Consider the following 25,317-nt stretch of genomic DNA (forward strand, 5'->3'; position numbering starts at 1 on the left):
GCTATATTGCTATTGCTATTCAGTATCATAGCCATATTTTTATCACATGAGCCTTTAGCTTGCTTCGCTCTCTCTCTCTCTCTCTCCTCATTCTCTCTCACTCACTTTCTCTCTCTCTCTTTCTTTCTCTCTCTCATTCTCTCTCACTCTCCTCATTCTCTCCCACTTACTTTCTCTCTCTCATTCTCTCTCACACACACACTTTCTCTTTCTTTCTCTCTCACTCTCCCTTTCTCTCTCATTCTTTCTCATTCTCTCTCTCACTTTCTCTTTCTCTCTCATTCTCTCTCACTCTCTAATATTCTCTCTCACACACACATTCTTTCTCACTCTCTCATTCTCTCTCTCTCGCACACTTTTTCTTTCTCTCTCTCTCTCTCTCTCACTCTCTCATTCTCTCTCACACACTTTCTCTTTCTCTCACACACACAAACATTCTTTCTTTCTCACTCATTCTCTCATTCTCCCTCTCTCCCTCTATTATTTTTGGAAACAATAGGTAGAAGATAGGAAGAAGGGCAGGGAAGAACAGAGTATTTTGTCCATCACTCTTTTTTTCATATCAGCTATTACCTTCTCATCTTCCAGGTGATGAGCTGTTGACTCCTGGCGCCTTTCCCCAGAGATGCTTCACTTCCCATGGGGTGTTGCAGTTTTCCTCCCGTTCCTTCTGGGCCAAACTCCCGACCCTCATGATCCTTGCTACAATGCCAACCAGCGCCCACAATTCTGCCTGCCTGAGCTGTCTGAACTGGCATCGGGCCGTCTGGTGGAAGCCTCCAGTACGTGCAATGGTCCTCCCGGGCGATTCTGCGCCTTTCGCGATTCGAACGACCCAGCCTCCAAATTCTGCCAAGGTTGCCAAGAACATACCCACCGGTCAGAGCGTCTCACAGATGGCGACGGGGATACAACATGTTGGTGGTCTCAGCCAACAGCCAATGCCACGCTTAGCTTGGCTTTGGGCCGGCGGATGGAAATCCTTTATGTGGCTCTGCGATTCTGCTCCCCACGACCAGAATCTTTGGCCATTTACAAGTCCATGGACTATGGACGCAGTTGGATGCCTTTTCAGTTCTTTTCCAGCCACTGCTGGCGGCGTTACCATTTGCCCCCAACCACCACCATTGTGAAAAGCATGGAGCATGAAGCAGTTTGCATTGAGGCTCAAACAGCACTGAAGCCCCTCACAGGAGGGCTGGTGGCCTTCATGCCTCTTGCCGGCCGCCCTTCGGCCCAGAGATTCGAGTATAGCCCCATCCTCCACGACTGGGTGACCGCTACTGACCTCCGCATGTCCTTTGACCGCATGTACTCAGCCCGGATTTTAGGGATGCGCAGGAAAGAGGCCTCCTACGGAGTAGCTGAGCTGCAGGTTGGAGGCAGATGTAAATGCAATGGACATGCCTCACGGTGCACAGCTGGGAAAGATGGAGGGGTGCCTCAGTGTGATTGTCGGCACAACACAGCCGGCCCTGAATGTGACACCTGCAAAACTTTCTACTGGGATAGGCCCTGGCAACGGGCAACCCCCAAAGATGCTCATGAATGTGTGGGTGAGACTGCAGGGGAGATAGAGCACCAGTGGCTGAGGACTTCCTGTATGCAGAGCTGGGACCTGTTCTTTGGAATTCTGCAGGAATAAAGCCCCATTCAAACATGGCCCCTCCCAAACTGGAAAGATTCTGCCATGGGCACCTTTCCAAAACCTTATTCAAAAAAAACAATCCCATCCACTCTGCTGTTGGTTTGGTTAGGGTTAGGGTTACAGTTAGGGTTAGGGTTAGGGTTAGGGTTAGGGTTAGGGTTAGGGTTAGAGTTAGGGTTAGGGTTAGGGTTTTGGTTACGGTTACGGTTACGGTTAGAGTTAGGGTTAGGGTTAGGGTTAGGGTTAGGGTTAAGGTTTTGGTTATAGTTACGGTTACGGTTACGGTTACGGTTACGGTTAGGCCAGCCATCTTTTCAGATCCCCTGAAATATTTTTTTTTTTAAGCATTTCCAACATCCCATGAATTCTCTGTTTTTTAAATGGTCCCTGGGAAAAAGGAGAATGGCCAAACTGGATTGCAGTTCTTCCAAGATTGTATGACAATTTGGCCCTCATCTGGAATCTCAACACATCCTTTGCTAGAGTCAGCAATCTTTTGGAGGCATTTTTAGGATCATTGCTGGGCTGTCTCCCATTTGTTTTAAACCCCCCAAAAAGTTGTGAGGTCAGCAATTTCACCAAAACCTCATACAACCTAGCATCTTTAATTGGATAAAGATCATGTGAAAACATCGAACTCTTGTGACATGGAAAGCTTGGGCCCTTTTTCAAAAACACTATCATCCATCTTTCAATTTATTTGAGGATTCCCTTGATGCCACTAGAGGCAACAAGGATTTCTTGGTACTCACAAGCAGTGAACTGCTAAGCATTTGGTGGTGGTTTTTTTTTTTTTTTTCTTACATAGAGAACATAATCACATAACAATAGAAAAGGAAAGGCAGAGGGAAAAGAAAAAAAACCACACACACACACAAAAAAGGGGAAAAAAACACCATCATCCCATACAGTATGTCATTTGATTACAGGTGCATCCCTACTACGTTTCCCCCCGTACACCCCCCCCCGGTATCTCTCTGTTATATATTTAATAGACACCACAATAACCTAGGGTTTTTTAAAAAAAGGGAGAAGACCCAAAAAAGGGGGGGAAAGACAAAACAACAAAAACAAAACAACAAAAACAAAACAACAAAAAAACAAACACACACACACACACAAAAAAAACCCATCATCACATGCAGCATGTCGTTTGGTTACAAGTGTTTTAACATCTGCATCTTCAAATAACATTTACCGTCTCAAATGTTTCATCTAATATAACTAAAGGCCTCATTTCCATTCTACAATATATATTCCGTTAACATTAGCATTATTTCCCCCCAGAAAGTATACTTATATTTATTGGTAACCTTGCATTTCATACCTTCAAACAGAGATCTTATTCCTTCATTTTTCAACAAAACATCGCTGCCTATGGTGGTTGTTTTTTGTGGGGACAAAAATTCCTAACACTGGAGGGTCATTCACAGGAAAACTTTTTTTTACAAAGGCCAGAGGGTGGCTGTGATAGGATCAAAGCTCAGCCCTATTTAATTCTTTATTCTTTATATATTTATCACATTTATATGGCAACCCATCTAACACATCTATGTATTATGTATTGATTAGGTTTGCTTGCTCCCCATGTCGCCAGTACAAGTAGTCCTCGACCTACAACCACAACTGGGACCGGAATTTTTGTTGTTAAGCTAGGTGGTTGCTAAGGTAGTCAGGCTCAATTTTGCACACTTTTTTTTGCCACAGCTATTAAGCTAATCCCTTGTAGTTGTTGAATGAATCATGCAGTGGTTAAACAAATCCAGCTTCCCCCATTGACTTTGCCTGTCGGAAGCCAGTTGGGAAGATTGTATGTCGCCACCCAGTGACACCATTGTAACCATTGTAAATTCGTGCTGGTTGCCAAATGCATGAATTTCGATCACACGAGGGAGGGAATGCTGTGACAGTTCCAGGTTCAGAGATCATCATAAATCACCTTTTTTAAAGTGTCATTGTAACTTCAAATAGCCATTAGGCCAGGGGTGAAATCAACTTACCTTTACTACCGGTTTGGTAGCAATGTGAGCGCACATGCGCAGAGCATCAAAAACGGACGTGATGATGTCTGGGTGGGTGGACAGAGCCTGCTACCGAGCGCGACTGCAAACGTAGGCGAACAGTGAGGGGGGGGCAATGCACTGTGCCAAGCGATTTAGATTAGCTAGAAAGCTGGAAATCCTGCAAATTCTAGCTAATATAAATCGCACACCACAGCTGATTGTTGGAAAAACCAGTTTGCCCGAACCGGTTTCATTTTTTTTTTTTTTTACTACTGCTTTGGGTGAACCAGTAGCATTTTTATTACCGGTTCGGGTGAAGCAGCCCGAACCGGTAGCATTTCACCCCTGCATTAAGCGAATGGTTATAAGTCAAGAACTACCTGTTTTACAGATCACTTAAAACAATTGCATTCATTACACTTGAATAAAAACATGATCGTGAGAGAGTTAGAATTAATAACCAGCATACATGATTTTTCTTCCTAGGGGATTTCCAGGCCTGTTGGAAAAAAAAACCACATTATAAGGGATTTCTGGGGCAGGGTGAGGTTAACCTATGTAGCTCCACAATGCATGTAAAATAAGAACTGGGGTTTGATCAGCCTGTTGCAGCCAGCATCTGGATTTCTTGACCCACGCTGTCCCTCTGGACCCTCTTATATGGGGGGGAGGCTTGTTACAGTGGTGGGATTTAAAAATTTTACTACCCATTCTGTGGGTGTGGCTTGGTGGGCTTGGTGTGGCGTGGCAAGGTGTGGTGGCCATGGCAGGTTACTGCCCCATTTCCTCCCGATCAGCTGGGACTCAGGAGGCAGAGAATAGATGGGGGCGGGGCCAGCCAGAGGTGGTATTTATCGCTTCTCCGAACTAAAAATTTCCGCTACCGGTTCTCCAGAACTGGTCAGAACCTGCTGAATACCACCTCTGGCTTGCAGGGCTGGGCATACAAGACATAGAGGTGGGTGGAAGAGGTTTTGGACATTGTTGGAGAAAGTTGCCTGAACCGATGAACCCCCTTCCTGTGTCCTCAGCCTGCAACTGCCACCGCCATTCTCATCGCTGCCGCTTCAGCATGGAGCTTTTTGAACTTTCGGGGCGCCGGAGCGGGGGGATCTGCTTGAATTGTCGCCACCACACGGCCGGGCGCCACTGCCAGTATTGCTCACCAGGCTTTAAGCGTGACTTCAGCCATCCCATCACCAGCCACAGAGCCTGCAAAGGTGGGTCAGGTCCTGTAGCCCAGACCATCCTTGCCAGGAGGCACCCACAAAAGCATCAAGATGGCGGCCTTGCCTACCTGATCAAAGCCTACTCCTTTTTTTATGTCCAAGGAATATAAAAAGGAGCAGAACTTCAGTCACACAGTTACAATTGTCATCTTGGCTTTTTTGACCCTACCCTGCAAATGTACCGTTGTCATTCAGGGAGTTTCAATTCTTTATCAATAAGCAAGATTTTTTTTAATTCCTGTGTTTATTACTTTATAATTAGCTGAAGGTGGAGAACATATTTAACATTCTTTCCTCCTCCTATTTTATTTGATCGTATTTCTTAACCACTCATTGTCAAGCTCAGGAAGTGCAGGCAGTTCAAATGGATATAAAAGTTTATTGCAAAGATGCTCTCTACAAGAATCTGAACTACTAATGGTCAAAGCAAATAGATAAGAATCAATTCATCATGGGCTGGACTTAGATCTCTTGTGGGTGCCAAGGGACGTTTGATCTCTCCCTTGGGCTCAACCTGGTCATTTCCCACACCCATCTTCCTCAGAGCAACAGTCCAGTGGTGAGATTCATTTTTATTTACTACCAGTTGCGTGGGGCATGGTTTGGTGGGTATGGTGTGGCTTGGTAGGCGTGGCAGGGGAAGGATGCTGCAAAACCCCTATTCCCTCCCCACCCCACCAACCTGCAAATAGATTAGGGGCGGGGCCAGCCAGAGGCCAGCCATTTGCTGGTTCTCTGAACGACTCAAAATTTCCACTACCGGTTCTCCAGAATCTGTTAGAACTGGCTGAATACCACCTCTGCAACAGTCCTGTGAGGTGGGTTCAGCTGAGAGAGAGTGACTGGCCCCCAAGTCATCCAGCTGGCTTTCATGCCTAAAATGGGATTAGAACTCGCCATCTGCCTAAAGTGGGACTAGAACTCACTGTCTCCTGGTAATTTGCTGAAAGTCATCCAGCCGGCTGTCAGGCCCAAGATGGAACTAGAACTCACTGTAGAAGAACGCAAACCTTTTTAAAACAAAAACATAGATATTTGTAGAGATGGTCAAGTACATTATTCTCCTTCCATAACTCCTCCTCTTTTTTCTTTCCAGCATGCCAATGTCATCCTATTGGGGCTACTGGGGCCATTTGCAACCAGACCACTGGGCAGTGCCAGTGCAAGAACGGAGTCACCGGCCTGATCTGCAATCGATGTGCCCAGGGTTTCCAGCAAAGCCGCAGCGCTCACATACCTTGCATTCGTAAGCTTTCTTCTTCCTTAAACCTTCTTCCATGTCAGCCTTGTGGGACAGCCCAATCTGCATCCGGACAGCAATTCATTTCTTGGAGGCAGTTTGAGAATAGGACATCTTGGTGCAGCCTCCCCCCCCCCGACCTGGCACCTTCCTAGTGACACACCCTTATGCCTGGGTAAGCATAGGATTAGCAGTCCCAAAACATCTGTAGGGCACCAAGTTGGGGAAATTCTCCTCTGCCCCTTGGATCAATAGGGAAGAAGAAGCAAGAGGCCAGGATCTACAGATTCTAGTTTCCCATTTCTTAAAGTCTGACCCCTTCCAGTCAGGCTTCAGACCCGGTTACAGCACTGAAACCGCTTTGGTCGCATTGACCGATGATCTCTGGAGAGCCAGAGATGGAGGACATTCCTCCATCCTGGTCCTCCTTGACCTCTCAGCGGCTTTCGATACCATCGACCATGGTATCCTTCTGCGACGACTGCGGGAGGTGGGAGTGGGAGGCACCGTGTTGCGGTGGTTCTCCTCCTACCTCCCGGACAGGTCGCAGTCGGTGTTAGTGGGGGGGCAGAGATCGTCCCCTAGGCCCCTAACATATGGGGTGCCTCAGGGCTCGGTCTTATCCCCCCTACTATTCAACATCTACATGAAACCGCTGGGAGAGATCATCCGTAGGCACGGGATCAGATACCATCAATATGCGGACGATACCCAGTTGTATCTGTCCGCCCCGTGCCAACTCAATGAAGCGGCAGACGTGATGAACCGAGGCCTTGAGGCCGTTATGGACTGGATGAGGGTTAACAAGCTTGTGCTCAACCCAGAAAAGACCGAGTGGCTGTTGTGTTTTCCTCCCAAAGATTCGACCAATATTCCATCACTCAGGCTGGGGGGTCAAATCTTATACCCCTCAGAGAGGGTCCGCAACTTGGGAGTCCTCCTGGATCCACAGCTATTGTTTGACCACCACCTGACGGCTGTGACCAGGGGGGCATTCGCCCAGGTTCGCCTGGTGCGCCAGTTGCGACCCTACCTGAATCGGGAGGCACTCACAACAGTCACTCGGGCCCTTGTGACCTCTAGGCTGGAATACTGCAATGTGCTCTACATGGGGCTGCCCTTGAAGAGCATCCGGCGACTTCAGCTAGTACAGAACGCGGCCGCGCGAGTGATTGTGGGTGCACCTCGGTTCACCCACATAACACCTATCCTCCGCGAGCTGCGCTGGCTACCTGTCGATCTCCGGGTGAGCTTCAAGGTGCTATTAGTCACCCATAAAGCCCTGCATGGTAGTGGATCTGGATACTTGAGAGACCGCCTTCTGCCAATTACCTCCCTGCGACCAATTAGATCTCACAGGTTGGGCCTCCTTCATATCCCATCGGCCAGCCAGTGCCGGCTGGCAACCACAAGGAGGAGGGCCTTCTCAGTAGTAGCCCCGACCCTTTGGAACGAACTCCCCGTGGAGATTCGTACCCTCGCCACCGTCCAGGCCTTCCGCACAGCCCTTAAGAACTGGCTAGCCCGTCAGGCCTGGGGACAAGGATAGCCACCCCTCCCGAATGATGAATGTATGTTGCTTATTACTTTTATTATATGTGTCTTCGTTATTGTTTCGTATTCCCCCTCCCTGATTTTATGTGAGCCGCCCTGAGTCCCCTCAGGGAAAAGGGCGGCCTACAAATATTAATAAAATCTCTAAAAAAAATCTCTCTTCAGGTGATGCCATAAAATCGTTGTTTGGCATTTCAGAGTGGTTAGTAGGGCCATGCAGCACACATAAAAAAGAACTAGAATGTCAATCACACAGCAAAAGCCGCCACCTTGATTTCTTTGACCCCCAATTACCAGGGGGGGGGGGGCGGCTGGTGGTTAGACTACCAGTCTGGAAAGAAACTTCAGCATTGAGAACTTTTCTCCTTTCTAGCATAAAACCCAACTCGGCTACTCACCATCTTAAAATCTCAAGGTTGTTGTCAGGATCAAATAAGGGGGGGGGGGGATAATGTCTATGCCAACACTAAGGGCTTGGGAGGAATGGCAGAGTGTTATATATACATTTTAAATATAAAATTAGAAAGCTGCAAATCACACACAGGCAGTCTCTAAAGATGGAGATGGGATGGTGGGTAACAACCATTCATCATTCCATATGTTTTGAGTTTATCTCATGCTGTCCTTGTAAATATATTTGGTCTTCGGTGCAAAATTACAATTTTCTTAAGAAAAAAAATTAAGCAGAGAAGCTGCCATTCTTTCAATTCTATTCACTTCATCAAAGTAATGTCCATACAGGTAGTCCTTGACTTAACTACCACTTGTTAAGCGACTGTTCAGAGTTACAATAGTACCAAAAAAAAAGTGACTTACAACAGGTCTTCGCTCTTAAAACAGCCACATCATTCCCATAATCGTGTGATCAGAATTCAGGCGTGTGGCAACTGGCATGTATTTATGATGACTGCAGTGTTCAAGAGTCATGTGCAACCTCCCCAGCTGGCTTCTGACATGCAAAGTTGATGGCGGAAGCTGGATTCACTTAATGACCACCTGATTCACTTAACAATTATGGCGAAAAAAGGTTGCAAAGTCAGGCATGGCATTTAACAACCACGTTGCTTAGCAACAGAACTTCTGATCCCAAATGTGGGACCAAATGTGTATAGAAGTACCTATATATGTACAATATATTGCCCATTTGATCTAGAGGTTAAAGCACAAGGCTAGAAAGTGAGAGACCATGAGTTCAAGTTCTGCCTTAATCATGAAAGCCTTTTGGGTGACTTTGGGCCAATCACTCTCTGTCCTTGCAACCTCACAGGGTTGTTATTGTAGAGAAAATAGGAGGAAGAAGGTTGTGTTGGAAGTAATGTCCTTCTGGGATTAGTTCTAAGTTGGGAGAAAGACACTGGAACCATGGAAACTGCTTGGAAAGATGGTTTAATGGTGGACAGGACCACATGGCTTGAGGTCCTGAGCAAAAAAGAAGCACATGGGTGAGAGAGGGACATAGATTTATATAAGGAGTGGGTTCCAGCAGGCACTACTGACAGTTCACTCATTTATGCGCTGTGCATGCCTCATGTGTGCTGGGCAAGTATGCGAATTGAAATTAAAATTGTTCTGTGAAAAACAAGATGGCGGTGCCAACAGCGACAACCAGGGAACCAGTTCGGGGGCGTGGCAGGCCTGGGTCGCTGCCAGTTCCAGCGACCCAGGCTGCCAAACCACTAGCGGTTTGGCCAAACCAGTCCGAACCAGTAGGAATCCACTACTGATTTATAACCTATCTTGGGCCCTGCCTTGGAGCTTCCTCTTCCTGTGTAAGAAATGTATTCTGATTGGTTGTAAGACTCCTATGGGGCCATGCAGGAGTAACTTTGTAGTATCTTGAGTCCTTAGCTTGGTTGAATCTTCTTGGGTGATATAATCTCCCCAGGTGCCATGTGGTGAGTTCTGTTGCTAGATGGGTAGAGGGCTAATCCTACCTTTGTTGGATCTTGGGTGAGGGCATTTGCCTATGAATAAACCTAGCTATCTCTTAAGTGCTGACATCTGCTTTGGGCTATTGAGGAGGGTAGGGGGTATTAATAATTAAGAGTGAGCCTGCTTCCTGCCTAAAAAACATGTTTCTCCATTTCTCACCGGGGAAATATAATATTCTGCTTTTTTAATATTTCCTAGAATATTTCTTTCTTCTAGGAGAGGGGTGGGTGCTAACTTCCTACAGTTGGGTATGTTCACTAATTTGAATTATTTATAAAAATAACAAAGGGTAATTGTAAATAAATAAATAAATTTTGTTCCATATCAAACACATAAAACCCACAGAATCTCTTAATTGTTTTCCATGTATCATACAATCATGATCGACAGCAAATTCTTCCCACTCAGTGGTGGGTTTCAATTTATTTTACTACCGGTTTGCTTGTGCATGCGCGTGCATGCGACGATTCTGCACATGCACAGAAGTGTCCGGATGGGTGGGCAGAGCCTCCCACCACCGCAACTACCGGTTCGCCCGACCTCTGTTCCCACTCCTCCCTCCAGCACATCCTTCCATAGAATAAAATATTGCTTCCCGGTTTCCAAATCAGAAAGTGAGTTCATTTTTTCCAGTAAAGCCTTGATCTTTCTGACAAGGCATGCTGAATGAGGCGGCCATAGGGCACACACACACACACACACACACACACACCAGTCAAGTGGACTGATGTCATGGAAGCCAGGTAACCCAGCACTGAGCTTCTGGCGATATCATACCAAATCTATTATTCTACGTCTTACTTTCCCTAGGAATCCAGGAGGAGGTGACAACTACAGTTATCCCACCGCAGGAATGGAAAGCAGGTGAGGGGGTATATATACTGTATTTTTTTTTCCTAAGGAAATCAGTTAATTTTTTTCCTTTAAAAGGGATTGGAAAGCCACATCCCCAGAAGAGGAGCCCTTTTCATCTCTAAAAAAAATGTAAATGCAAAGAATAAGGAAGGTGATGTCCAGAGAGCTATGCAGGCTTTGTTGGCTACAACAAACAAAAAATGGGCTACAGCAGTGACTTAACCTTTTCTTCACCGTGGACCCCCTTTAAATACCTTTTGTGGCCATGGACCCCCAACACTACATTCAAGATTTAAATCATCATTACTTCAAGCTTTTGCAGACGCCCTGTGATGACATCACGGCCCTCCAGGGGTCTGCAGACTACAGGTTGAGAACAGGGGTGGGTTCCGGCTTCTGTTACTGCCAGTTAGCTCAGGGATGCGCTTCGCATGCACGCATGCACAGTAGTAAACAAATTGTTTCTGCACATGAAGAGAAGCAAAAAACAAAATGGCACCTCCTATGGCGTCGCCGATAGAACCAGTTCAGGGGAGTGGCCAGCCAAGTTACTACCTACTCGGCCGAATTGATCCGAACCACTAGAACTTACTCTGGTTGAGAACCACTGGGCATTATTTAAGACCAGAGTATCCATATAACATTCAGAAGCAACCAGGGGTGGGATTCTACCAGTTCGGACCGGTTTGGGAGAACTGGTAGCTCCAACTATCAGCTGGGAGCAAACCTGTTCGCTCTGACTTTGAAGGGTGCTTGCCCCTGCACTAGGCTCACCTATATTTCCTTTTCCGAAGCCCAGCTGATCGGTGCAGCAGAGTGGACTGCTGTGCCTCAGCTGTTTTCCTTGCCAGCAGCCACGCGGAAGGTGAGTTTTCTGTAAACTGGGCACACACACACACACAGACACACAAAAACAGAGCGAACTAGTTAAGTTGGTAGGATCCCACCCCTGGAAGTAGCCCAAACAAACCCCTCCCTAATTCACGGGAGTATAGGAAGAGGGAAGAGGTACAGAAACATACTTGCAAGATTCTTATAGCAGCCGTCTCCAATTTTTGCGCCCACTGCTCACACCAAATGGAGCTGCATTGCATGCACAAGCTTACCCATCCCTTCCACAGCCTGGTTTTGAACAGGCCGTAGCCCAGTAGCGGGCTGTGGTCCGGGGTGTTGGGGACCCCCTGCTTTATAGCCCGTTCTATTTTAGCCGTCCATTCGAATTGCTTTCCAGCTGTGGTCTACCTAGTGAGGCTGGGAGTCAACTTGAGAATTCGTAGGAGGAATTGTGCAAAGGAAACGGTGTCTTGCTCCATCGGCAGCTAACCCGGCAGGCCGGCGCTTTCAATGTTTTTCGGACAACTCCCATAAGGTCCAGATAGCATCTGAGATACCAGGAGAACAACAGGTTGCCTAATCTTGCTCTAATGAAAATAATACGTTAGACAAATAATAGGCCTTGAAACTGCAGTCAGATATTGCCCAAAAGAAGGATTTACCCCTCCCATGTGCTTGTTTGTTGTTTGTTCACCAGGTACTGAATGTCAGAAACATTGCACACCACCACAAAGACAAAGTGTCCACATGAACTTGAAGAACTATTGCAAGAAGGATTACGGTAACGTTTGCTATTTATTTGAGATCCGCCCGGAGTCCTTCGGGAGTGGGCGGCATACAAGACCAATAAACAAACAGATTACACCTTTTCTTGCAGGAACTCAAGACAGGTAAGGGTAGCCCTCGACTTGCGACCATTCATTCAGAGGCTATTTGAAGGTACAATGGCAACGGAAAAAGTGACTCATGACCAGTTTTTACACGTATGACCTGATCATGGGGATACTACACGTGTGTAGCATCCCCATGATCAGGTGATCAAAATTTGGGTAGTGGGCACAACTGGCATGTATTTCTGACAGTTGCACTTAATGTCCAATGGTGGACATTAAGAAAGGACTACCTGTACACCAAACTGATAACTAATTTCCCTGTCCATAATTTCACTGCTTGCAAAATTGTGATCAAAAAAAAGCAATTGGAATGATTTTTGACCTGCCACGATACTAATGAAGAGATGGACAAAAGCCTTCTAACAGTATGGGAGAGAAACCTAGGTTATGAAATTGAAATGGGCAAATGGTGGGATCTATGGAGTAAGACCATTAAACTTACAACATCCACTGCATTCAAAGAAAACATATACAAGATGGTTTATAGGTGGCACTTCCCCCCAACGAGGTTAGCTAAGATGTTTCCTGGGTTATCTCCATTGTGTTGGAAATGTGGAAGAAAGGATGGCACATTCTACCATATTTGGTGGTCCTGTACTGAGGCCACGAAATATTGGAAAAGGATTAAAAAATGGTTAAAAGAGGTTACCGGGGCAAACATTGAATGGAGACCTGAGAACCTGTTACTAAGCATCAAACCAGATAACATAAGTAGTTCAATATGGCATTTGAGCCTGCATATAATTGTGGCCGCAAGAATAACCTATGCACAATTTTGGAAATCCACCACTATACCGCCGGAAGACGCATTAATTAAAAAGATCTACGAATGTGCAGAAATGGATAGAATGACGGGTTGGCTGAGGGATAAAGGAGAAACAGAACATTATCTTAGCTGGAACCTATGGTATATGTGGGCGACTAGGAGAACAGCAGGGACTTAAAATGGGGAAAGTTAACATAAGTACTGTAATAGATCCCTGAATCTTGCAATGAGAAGATGTGGCTTAGAGATCTAATAATTGAGGAAAGAAAGAAAAACTGGGCTGTGAATGACTGTCACCGTGGGGGGGGGAGGGGGGGTTGTATGTCTAAAACGGTATCTGTATCTGTATGTTTTACTTTATATTGTTATGTATGATTTGTCTTGTTTATGTCGTTGTATTTATGTCGCTGTATTGTGTTTTTCTGTTTTTTAAAGGTAATGTTTAATAAAAACTATATTTAAAAAAAAAAAAAAAAAAAAAAAAAGCAATTGGAATGGTCTACCAGGAAGGGGTAAAGCTCTACTTATGACCACCATTGAGCCCAATATATCTGTTGCTAAGTCAGACATTTGTCAAGTGAGTTTTGCTGCTGGTTTTACTTTCAGCTTGCAACCTGCACGCAATGCGTGTGCTGTGCATGTGCTGTTCAATGTAAATTGTTCTTTGAGCATGAGCAGAACAATTTACAGTCAACTGCGCATGCACAGTCACTAAAAACCAAAATGGTGGCGGCCCAGCAGCAGTGAGGGAACCGGTTGGGGGGGGGCATGGCAGGCCTGGGTCGCTGCCAGTTCTGTGACCCAGGCCTGAATTCCACTATCGGTTTGGTAGAAAAGATGTTGAGACTCTAGAAAGAGTGCAGAGAAGAGCAGCAAAGATGATTAGGAGACTGGAGACTAAAACATACGAAGAATGGTTGCAGGAACTGGGTATGTCTGGTTTAATGGTTTAATGAAAAGAAGGACTAGGGGAGACATGATAGCAGTGTTCCAATATCCCAGGGGCTGCCACAAAGAAGAGGGAGTCAAACTATTCTCCAAGGCACCTGAGGGTAGAACAAGAAGCAATGGGTGGAAACTAATCAAGGAGAGAAGCAACTTAGAACTAACTAGAAATTTCCTGACAGCAAGAACAATTAATCAATGGAACAGCTTGCCTCCAGAAGTTGTGAATGCCCCAACACTGGAAGTTTTTAAGAAGAGATTAGATAACCATTTGTCTGAAGTGGTATAGGGTTTCTTGCCTAAGCAGGGGGTTGGACTAGAAGACCTTCAAGATCCCTTCCAACTCTGCTATTGTACTGTATTAAACGGGGCTGAACCGGGAGCAAGCCACCTCTGGTTTTTCCCCATTTCACAACCCTTCTCGCCACAGCTGTTGAGTGAATCACTGCAGTTGTTAAATTGCACTATCAGCAATTGTATGAAAGCAGAGTTTGCATTTGGGTGAACAAGAAGTATATTGAATTAAACATGAATTTTAAAGAATTGTTTTTCTTGTTCGGGGCTATCATGCCAGTAGAATCAAGTTAAACATTTTCTGAATTTTTGACTTGCCAAGTCCAAAGGTTGTAAAGCAGTGATGGGTTCTAAAAATTTTTACTACACGTTCGGTGGGCGTGGCTAGGTGGGGGGCATGTGACTGAGTGGGTATGGCCAACTTGACATCACTCAAGCACATTGAGTCATATGCCCCACCTAGCCACACCCACCCAATTGGCAAAAATTTCTGTTTTGCCAGCTGGGAGGCTGGCAAAGAACCCTTGGTTTCCCCACCACCGTAGCTGTTTCTACCTCAGGGCCGAATGATCCATGCCCTCCCCCTACGGACTGATGCAGCAGGAGGACAGGAAAGAAGCTGGTCTTGGGAGAGATCTGCCCTCCCCTTCCAGAGGGCCCATGCAGGGAGACAGGAGGCGGGCTAGTTTGAATGCAGGCAGGCGGTTTGTGGCCAGCGTCTCCTTCACTCGTTGGGCCGGGTGCAGCAAGATGCATGTCGTAGCAGTGCCCGTGCTGCCTGCCTGGGTGAAGACAGTGGGCGGGTGGGTGAGTTTTTATTCTCTCCCCCCACTTCCTCTCTGCCCACCCATCACCTGTTGCTTTTCCTCCCATTCCTCCCCTGTGTTGCCTGGTCACAAGCCAAAGAAACAACATTACGGGGTGAAGCAGAGACAAGAGGACACCCAGAGGAGTGCTCCCCTTCACCCTTGGCAGTGGGGGGAATGCTTTATCATATATCTCCTTTCTTTCTCTAGCCTCTCTCCTTCCCTTGCTCGGCTGCTACTGCTGGGGTGCCACCAGGGCAAGTGAGGGAAGGAGAGGGCCACCCCCTGCCAATTGGAGCTCCAACAGGAGGGCGACTGCAACACTGGCAACTTTGGGAGATGCTGGCCAGTGGGGAGGGGAGGGCTAGGCTAGTACGAATGCTTACCTGGGTATAGGCAGGAGGAGGCCATTGGTGGACGCAGGTGGTGAAGACGACGAAGGGTGTATGTTGCAGCAGGCTGGTTCAGGGGCATGGCCAGCCAGCCATCACTGCCAGTTCAGCCACCCAGGCCCAAATACCATTACCGGTTTGCCTTAACTGGTCCAAGCCTGAAGCAACCCATCTCTGTTGTAAAGTGAATCTGATTTACCCGTTGATTTTGGCTGTGAGGAGGTTACAAAATAGGATCACATGATCCTGGGACCCTGCAACTGGATTAAATATGAGTCAGCTGTCAAGCATCTGAATTTTGATCACGTGACGATGCGGCAATGGTCGTTAAGTGTGAAATCACTTTTTTCAATTGCCGTTGCAATTTTGAACTGTCCCTAAATAAACTGCTGTAAGTCAAGGGCTACCTGAATAACATGCCCCTCCCACAAAATCAATCCGGGAAATATGGTTAGAAAAGGGAAATATTTGGCACTGATCACCTTCATGCAGGAGGCGATGCCGCGTGGCCCTCTGATACATCCTCTGTTAAAGCACCCGTTTTCTGGGAAACACTGTTTTCCCCCCAGATATGACGCACCTAGTGATGACAGCATGAGGTTGCAAATTGGAGTCTTAGATGGCACTGCAAGGGTGGGGGCAGGAGCAGTGAGGGGGGGGGAGAAAAGAGGAAAGGAATGATGTGATAATTCCAGAAATAGGGCAGAATCACATAACAGTTCACTTCTCTCTCTCTCTCTCTCTTGGTGACCTTCACAATCCTGATGGCAGTTCTCCAGGCTCAGCTGCTGGCCATAGAGAAGTCTGGAACATGGTGGCAATTTACAGCCTCCATCCTCACTGTCTACCGCCAGCGTCATGTGCCGATTCGTCGGGGAGAGCAGCCCCTCTGGGTACCGGAACAAGATTTGGCCTGCCAGTGCCTCCACCTCCAAGTGGGCAAATCTTACCTTATCATTGGCAACGATGAGGAGTCGCCTGACCCTGCCCGGCTAATCCTTGACAAAAACAGCCTCGCTCTGCCCTGGAGGGATGCCTGGGCGCATAAACTGCGGAGTTTCCAGCAACAAAGCAAGCGTGGAAAATGCTGGGGCGTCTAAGCGGGAGAAGTGATGGGAAAGTGGGTGAAAAAAAAGGTAGGATAAGGCCTGAATGGGTTAAAAAAAAAACTCCCATTCAAACTGAGTTTTAGAGTCCCACAGATATTCCCTTCGGTATAAAAAGCTGAGCCTAAACTGGGTTTTGATTTTAAAGGTTTAGTTCTGCATATCAATCATCTTCCATTCATCTTTCTGACAGACCTATATGGGTTGAGATATTATGCCCTCTTTGCAAGACATAGGAACTCAGCTGAACTAGAAACTTGGTTTTGGATGAATTAATGGAAAATATTTGGGCATGGGAAGCTGCTGATTAAGTTATAGCACCCTCCACCAGCTTCTGAGCCACCAGGGCAAAAACATATGTTAGTCTCTCCTGCAAACAGTGCTGTCAATATTTACCACATAACACAGATGGAGATTGGAGGAGTTCCCTAGCTTCCCCCCCCCAACCCCTTGTCTCCCTTCATAGGAGATAGGATAGGGATAGGATAAAGAATAAGACTCAGAGAGAGGTGAAGCTGAGTTTTGACAGAGGGCTAAAGAATCCATCTTGGTTCCCTGTCAAAACCTAGTATTTGGGGGCAAGTTTTTTCCCCTCACAGCTGCATTCAAAAGGAAGCTCACCATCAATTGATATCCACTAATAGTCAGGTTTCTTTTTAGTCATGAGTTTGGCATTTTTCAAGGCTGATGTCAAAATTAGTCAAGAACCAGTCCTGACAATAACTCTTCCTGTGAGACCTTTGAAACCAAAACTATCAAAGTAGTTAAGAACTGTAATGTATCAACTCGTTAAAAAAGCTGTATGGTGTCAAAATATATTTCAAACACAGCAAATTATTACAATGCCAATAAAACAGAACTTCTCAGACATTGTGGTGTCAAGAACCACTAAAATTTCAAAAGGTCTGACCCTTCCCATCACCTTCATATAAGACATCCAGGAAACTGCTCTAAATAATACAATTTAACTAAAGCTAAATTTAAACCCTTGAGAAATGCAGTGGTTTTAGAAATGTAAGACTGACAGAAAAATGTTCCGTATAAAGAATTCCCTTTGAGCTGGATGGCATTTCTTGATAATAAAAGGTTAGAAAGTTTGTTCTGGTTGCTTGATTCAAAAGAAATGAAGTCATAACAAGAAACAGCTTGATATCCCTCCTGAATGGGGCTGGTGAAGATTTTCGTACTTATAATTTTTTTCTTATTTAACTCACTTCCTTTTGAGTATTGCTAATCTAGTATGCAGATCATTAGAACAGTTTTACAAGTAGTCCTCGGCTTAAAACCATTTGTTTAGTGACTGTTCGGAGTTACAACGGCCATGGAAAAAGTGGCCCATGACCATTGCAACTTCCCCATGGTCATATGATCAAAACTCAGATGCTTGGCAATTGGTTCATAATATTTATGACTTTTGCAGTGTCTCTGAATTATATGATCGTTTTTTGTGATCTCCTCACCAGCAAAGTCAGTGGGAAGCCAGATTCACTTTAATAACTATGTTACTAACTAAACAACTGCAGTGATTCACTTAACAGCTGGGGCAAGAAAGGTCATAAAATGGGGCAATTGCCTAGCTACAGAAATTTTGGGCCCAATCGAGGTCGTAAGTCGAGGACTAGCTGTAAAGACTTTACAATTAAGCAGCATCCATGGGACACCCTTCTACATAGAATTGGGTTGATCCAATAACATTTTGTGCTCTGAATCCTGCTGAACTAATCAGTTAAAAGGCAAACAAACTCATAAACATTTGGGAGAAATCCTTATCCATAAATAACAATTATGGACATCAAGTTCTGTTAAAATGGATTCAATAGACATAAAATGCTCCATTAGTTTTTAAGTCCCAACCTTTCCAGTACAGTTAAGCTAACTCGCATTTTTCCTACTCTGCCTGCACACGCTGGCTGTTGAGAAAGCATAGAGTGGCCATGATGAAACCTTTGGACTTGGCATGTCAAAAATTCAGAAAATGCTTAACTTGCTTCTGCTGGCGTGTTAGCCCCGCAGAAGAGAAACAATTCTTTACCTATTCATGTATAATTCAATGCACTTCTTGTTCACACAAATGCAAACGCTGATTTCATACGATTGCTGATAGTGCAATTTTGGAGACTGTAGTCACAAATATCCTCTGCGCTTACGCCTTGAAAATGAGCTTCGCTGTGCAAACAGCCACCCCATGCAGCAGTTGGAAGACAACTAAACTATGGCAATAGCAATAGCAATAGCAGTTAGACTTATATGCCGCTTCATAGGGCTTTCAGCCCTCTCTAAGCGGTTTACAGAGTCAGCATATTGCCCCCAACAACAATCCGGGTCCTCATTTTACCCACCTTGGAAGGATGGAAGGCTGAGTCAACCTTGAGCCGGTGAGATTTGAACAGCCGAACTGCTGAACTGCAGTCAGCTGAAGTAGCCTGCAGTGCTGCATTTAACCACGGCGCCACCTCGGCTCTGGCTGCCATGTCCCTACCGCATTTTGCAAGTTGCTCTCCTTTCCCATCACAGTCCTGAGGACGACAGATCATAGGATGATATGGTTGGTGAGAATCCATTTTAAGCTCTGGGTGAGCCGGGTCTCATATGTCTTCTTCTCTCATTTATTCAGTTTATTCGGGAACTCAAACAGGGATAATTGCTGGTGAATGCTGGCATGTCACCCAAAACGTTGTAGCATGCCATCTTTGACATATGTGTCATAGGCCGCATCACTAGGTGATCCTGTCCAAAATTGGGCTTTGCCTGTGCATACAAATCCAACGAATGCACCTTGCATGGACAAGAGCAGGAAATATTTTGGGGACTACTCAGGAGCATGCTGCTACGGGTTCGCCTGGGTTTGGGAGAACCTGTAGCTAATGTTATAGTTAGTTCAGAGAACCTCCAAATCCCACCTCTGGCTGGCCCCTCCCACCCCACCTCTCCCAGGAATCTCCATGCGGCCCGTTTTGGATGGGAGGCAAGTGCAGGACCAGTGCAGAGGCTCAGGGAGGGAGAAAATGGATCTCCTGGAAGTTCCAGAAGGCAGGAAATGGGCCTCTGGAGCCCGGGGAAGGCAGTTTTCACCCTCCCAGAGGCTTGAGGAAAGCCTCTGGAGCCTGAGGAAGGTGAAAATGGCCCTCCCACTGTGGTGCAGGAGGCTGACTAGGCCACGCCCACCATGGCCATGCCCACCCAGCAACTAGGCAGAGAATCCGTTGCTTAAATTTAAACCAGAAGTGTCCAACCTTGGCAGCTTTAACACTTGTAGACTTCAACTCCCAGAATTCCCCAGCCAGTAAAAATTCTGGGAGTTGAAGTCCACAGTCTTAAATTTGCCAAAAGTTGGACACCCCTGCTCTAAATTGTATTTAAAAGCACCCTGAACAGGTGACGAAAACGGGCAGAGAACCCACTCTTTCTCTCTTGTTTCACCATGAAGTATTCTTTTCCACCATTGGTTGTTCAGGCTAACCTAGTCCTCCAAACCAGGGAGGAGTTCATAGACCTGATGGATACAAGGAGAGAATCAGGATGGGTCCCAGGAGACTGCCTAGAAAGGACCAGAGGAGATCTGGCTAAAATGACCAAGAGATGCCAGATTGATCCCATCTCTAGGTGTTCCCCATCACATTAATGGGATGGTTGAGAAAGAGCCTCAAGTTTCACGCTAAAGGGGAAAACACTACTTTAATTCCAGGACATATAAAACCAACAGATGACTGTTAGAGATCAGACAAAGGCAACACCCTCAACAGAAGAAGAAACAAGTTCTTGGGACATGTTTGCAAGTGAGAGACACTTCTAAATTAAGCTGGTTTTATCCTCCTCCAAAACCAAGCAATTTTTGAGCAGATGTGGCAGATGAAGTCTGGATTCCCAGAAGGGAGGGGCCGCACTCAGAGACAAAGATATAGTGAAGGTTAGATAGTATGGATGGAAGATGCTCAAGACAGGTCCTCTCTAGAAGTTCTCAGAGTATATCTTTAAAGTACTTTAGCAAGATTTTAGTCTATGGGTAAGCAACAATAAAATAAGCTGTCAGCATGCCTTCTTTGGTTTTTGGAGCCTGATGGCAGGAGAGATGGATACACTGGAGGATAAGGTGATTGGCAGTTGCTATTATATCTTGCTAAATACACACAGACACAGATACATAGACCCAATATCAAAGGCATGGTTGGGACACAATCAAAAACTACTGCAGTCCTTTTGTCCTGCTGATGAACATCACAGACGTAGGTAGGTAAGTTGGTTGGTTGACCAGTGAGGGACTGGATAGACCAGTAATGGCTAACCTTTTTCAGATCATGTGCCAAAAGTGGGGGGAGCACAGGGGGGTCATGTGCGAGCGCACCCACACCCATAATGCTCTGTGTACGACCTCCCGCATGCCTGTGCACGCGATTCCCCCCCTCCCCCCCACTTTTTGGCGTGTAATGAACCCATTTTTTGCCCTTCCCAGGCTCCAGAAGCTTTCTAGGAGCCTGGAGATGGCAAAAACAGCCTTCCCCAACCCCCAGAGGCCCTCCGGAGGCTTCCCTGAAGGCTCCGGAGGGCGGAAAATGGCCCAACACACAAACCGGAAGTCCGTTCCCAAACTTCCGATTTGTGTGTTGGGTGGTTTTTCATCCTCCAGAGGCAGGGAAGCCTCTGGGAGGTAAAAAAGAGCCAGAAAAGAAGGCCAAAGTAAGCTGGCCAGGGTGCACATGCGCACTGGAGTTGACAAGGCAATGCTTTGCATGCCCTAACAAATGGCTCTGGGTGCCCACTGTGACATGCGTGCCATAGGTTTGCCATCACGGGGATAAGCCCTCATTCATTTTTTCCCCTTGCATTATGAGCCTGGGAAATGATATGTTCCTTATTACTACCACAAACCAGGTGCCAGATGAGATGATGTGGAACTGGGCTTCAACCTAGGATAGTCTTCCTGACATTGGGAAATCAACAGGAAAAGTCCATTCAGAATCATTGTGCTGTTCCTGTGAAATGCGCAGGATGCAAAGGAAGAAGGAAAAGAATGAACATAACGGGGACCATCAATAAAAATTCAGAGAAAATGTACGCATTAACATGGAGGTGAGGCTGGACCCGGAGGGCATTTCTCTGTAATTAGTTGCTTCAGGACACAACAGCTTTTGGATCCTAGAGCTGCTTAAAAACATTAGAACATAAACCTTTATCGAGTTTGCATTTTAATTTAATTTACCTAATCTGCATTTTCAAATTAATGTGCAAACACGGTCACGTACACCTTTTTGTACATTTTGTAATAGTGTTCCCCTGTCTGAAAGCATCACACAAAAATGTGCATATTAGTAAATGTGTGTGTGTGTCTGTGCAAACCCCATTTTTACAAGGGTAGACTGCAAAAATGTCTCCAAAAATGTGCATCATTGTGCGTCGGCTTCTGAGAAAAGAAATTACAAAGATGGAAAAATCAAAAAGAATTCTCTGAAAAAAGAAAGATCAGAGTGAAACCAAATTTATCCATAAGATACTAGGGCTGGGATTATGGAGCCCTATGGATTATGGAATGGGCGAGGTGTTCCTAAATTCCTACTGCAGTTACATCTCAGGATGCAATCTTATTTATACCAAGAACTCAGCACAGCATACAGTAGGTATGAAAATATGGAAAAGATTGTCCTCTTTATTCAGACCAAAAAATTATTTTTTTGTCAGACTCTCTTGATTTCAGAGCTGCTTCTCTTAAAATAAAGGGCTTGTGAATTCTGTCAGAAAGCTTCAACTTCCACCCAGTGATATAATGCAATAATTCTAAACTTGGGGCTCAGCATCCCGATAGAGACAAAGGAAAGCTCTTTTTCACAGCCTCATTAATGTGTATTCCTCCAATGTGCAGAAAAATATGCTGGCATAATTTGCATTACCCTGATGGCCAAGCTTTAAATCGCCCTCAGTAATGAGGCACGCAAGTGATCTATCCGTACAGCTTCGCTGCAGCACAATTTAAGGGCAACCATTGATCGATTCCCCTCGTTTTGTTTTCCCATCCACCCTGCATCAGTTCCCAGGAGGAGAGCACCATCAACACTTTTCACAGGAGGAGGCAGGCCTAGGTAAAACTTCCTGAGAACTTCCACCTCAGCAGGCGCCTGAGGTAGAAGTTCTAGGCCACTCTTCAAATTCTCCAACCTTCCACTCGGGTTACTGCTATTTCTGAATACAGAACTATCAATTGTCTGGAACACAAATGACAGTACTTATTTAGCCATCTTCTGGAAGATTAGTCAACCCCCATCCGAAAGCAGAGCAGCAAGAGTGTGGGGTGAAACATCTGGCCATCTTCTAGCCCACCAACCTGTCAGTTGGGTTCCTTTTGGACACCTAGAGAGGTCAGGTGTTATGCAGCTTCCGTGGAAACCAAATATCTGGTGTCTTCTGCAGGCCAGGCCAAAATGGTCACAGGCAGCATTGACCAGGTGTCCTCACAACAGCCTCGGCCAATAGAAGCTCATTGTGTTATCAACCCTTGATGGTATTCTCAGGACTGTGAATGGGACATTCCTACATTAATGCATGTCGAGAGGCGGGTGGAAAACACTACATTAAAAATGGAACATCTAAAGGTATGCTTAGACTGGGGTGAGCTGCAGATGAGACAAAGAAGCTTTAAACACAGGTAAGGAGCTCGGGCGGGTGGGTGGGTCCTCCGGAGCACCATACCGGAACAGTATCCGGTATTCTGGGCTGACTCCAGTACGCCTGTACCGGGGGATACCGTCTGCAACCCACCACTGTTCCATACGTTGCAGGAATATTGGAAAAGCTCAGGATTATCTTCAGCCAACACAACATATGTGCATACTTCAAACCCAAGAATACACTAAGGTAGAAGCTTGCCCACCCAAAGGATAAAACACCCAGACACAAACGGAGCAATGTGGTACATTCAATACAATGCAGTGAGCCATGTGCAGATCTGTACATTGGAGAATAAAACAACCACTTCACAAACACATGGCACAACATAGGAGAACAAACCCATCAGGGCAAGGTTCAGCAGTCCATCTGCATTTAAAAGACAAAGGCCCCTCTTTTGAAGACAGCGAAATCCCCATTTTGGACAGAGGGGACAGATGGTTTGAAAGAGGGGTCAAAGAAACTTTTGCCAGAAATTGGCATTTACTTCAGGATTTCACCCAAAAGTGCCCATTGCAGACAGTAGGTTCTATGGTGATGAACACTACAGAAAAAGGTCATAAAACCAAGTGGGTCACGTGATAATCTGCTTAATGACCAGCAGAACTTACTATCATAATTATGAGCTGTCATGGTCGTAAGTTGAGGACTACCTGTATTAGTGAGGATTAAGTGTCTAGCGGGTATTGGGTTCCTGCTAAGACAAACTAGAGAAATTATATCTACCGTAATTGGGGTTAGAGCTGGAATTTTGTTATCTCACAGCTCAGGAGAATAAATAGGAAGAGCTGTCTTGTCTGAGCCGACTCTTTTCCAGGTGTTAATTTAAAAAAAACACCCGCCATGTTGTCATTTCAGTTAGGAGGTCCCTTATTACTGACAATAAAAGCATTGTCAGTCACAGGAGATAACATATTTGTAGAGGAAAAAATGCAATGTATAACCAGGTATTGCCAGCAATCTACTCCTGATCAAAAACAATTAAAAAAAAAAAAGAACACTAATTTGGGAGGTCCCAATTCGGATGTTATTGAATTACCTGTTGCTCTGGGGACCCCAAATAACTGGGCCTTACACCCTCACTTTCATTCCTGATGGTTCAATGCTGCTGAAAGAAAATCCAAATGTAATCCGTGTTTGTGCAAATAGACTTCCATTGTTTAAATCGGCATCACCATCTGGTGGTTGGCTATGATAGCTCTTACTATTTCATTTGCCATTGATTTTTGTAACACCCACAATAGGGCGAGATCACATTGATAAAAATGTAATAGACATTGGGGCGGGGGGGTGGGGAGAGGCACGGAGCAGCAAAACAGAACTTTTAGTTTATATTTATTCCTTGATTTCAAAAAATAAAAAATAAAAAAAAATATCTGCATGACGAAAACAGCATGTAAGGAAGACTCTAAACGTAACTCTTTTTCTAGACAAATTATTGTGTGTATTTCTTTCTTGCTCCTTGTGAAGCACCACTCAGATATGGAATGCCACCACTTTGGATTGCTTAGTTTAGGGATCTACCTTTTCTCTTTTCTACTGTTTTCACAGTATGTTAGAAACTTAAGGGTAAACTGGGACTTAAGCTGGGACTCGGGAGGTAGAGAATAGATGTGGGGAGGAGCAGTCAGAGGTGGTATTTACTGGTTCTCCAAACTACTCAAAATTCCTGCTACCGGTTCTCCAGAACTGGTCAGAACCTGCTGAATACACTAAATACATTAGAGAGGGTCCAGAGGTATTTCACAAGAAGAGTACTCAACTTCTCTGCTCGTAATAAAATTCTGTACACCACCAGGCTTGAAATTTTAGGTCTGGATAACCTTGAACTACGCCGTCTACATTCCGACCCGAGCTTAGTGCACAAGATAATCTGCCATAATGTCCTATTGGTTAATGACTACTTTGACTTCAACTGCAATAACACAAGGGCTATCAATGGATACAAACTAAACGTAATCCGTTCTAATCTTGATTGCAGGAAAAACAAATTCAGCAATAGAGTAGTAAATATGTGGAACACCCTACCTGAGCCTGTTGCTAGTTCCTCTAACCCCCATACCTCTTACCTTAAACTATGTACGGTGGAGCTTACGCGTTTCTTAAGAGGTCCCTAAGGGGGCGTGCATAAGCACACCAGCATGCCTACCATCCCTGTCCTACTGT

The 25,317-nt window shown here is 45.6% G+C and overlaps 1 protein-coding gene across 1 annotated transcript; it reads left to right on the plus strand.

Moving 5' to 3' along the window:
* The first annotated feature begins 625 nt into the window (after window positions 1–625).
* NTN5 (netrin 5) lies at window positions 626–16,491 on the plus strand. Its single transcript, XM_087711985.1, has 6 exons — window positions 626–1,556; window positions 4,683–4,871; window positions 5,977–6,126; window positions 10,417–10,470; window positions 11,993–12,076; window positions 16,163–16,491. The coding sequence occupies exons 1-6, from the start codon at window positions 626–628 to the stop codon at window positions 16,489–16,491; spliced, it is 1,737 nt and encodes a 578-aa protein (XP_087568111.1).
* Window positions 16,492–25,317: the final 8,826 nt, after the last annotated feature.

Source organism: Thamnophis sirtalis, unplaced genomic scaffold, assembly GCF_051295495.1.
Source record: "Thamnophis sirtalis isolate CommonGarterSnake01/CBP01778 unplaced genomic scaffold, rThaSir2_p1.2 scaffold_4, whole genome shotgun sequence".
Taxonomy (NCBI): domain Eukaryota; kingdom Metazoa; phylum Chordata; class Lepidosauria; order Squamata; family Natricidae; genus Thamnophis; species Thamnophis sirtalis.

Coding starts and splice junctions, on each gene's coding strand:
- NTN5 (XM_087711985.1), top strand. CDS start 626: ATGCTTCACTTCCCATGGGGTGTTGCAGTTTTCCTCCCGTTCCTTCTG. Junction 1,557..4,682: donor AGATGCTCATGAATGTGTGG/GTGAGACTGCAG, acceptor CTGTGTCCTCAG/CCTGCAACTGCCACCGCCAT. Junction 10,471..11,992: donor ACCGCAGGAATGGAAAGCAG/GTGAGGGGGTAT, acceptor TTTGTTCACCAG/GTACTGAATGTCAGAAACAT.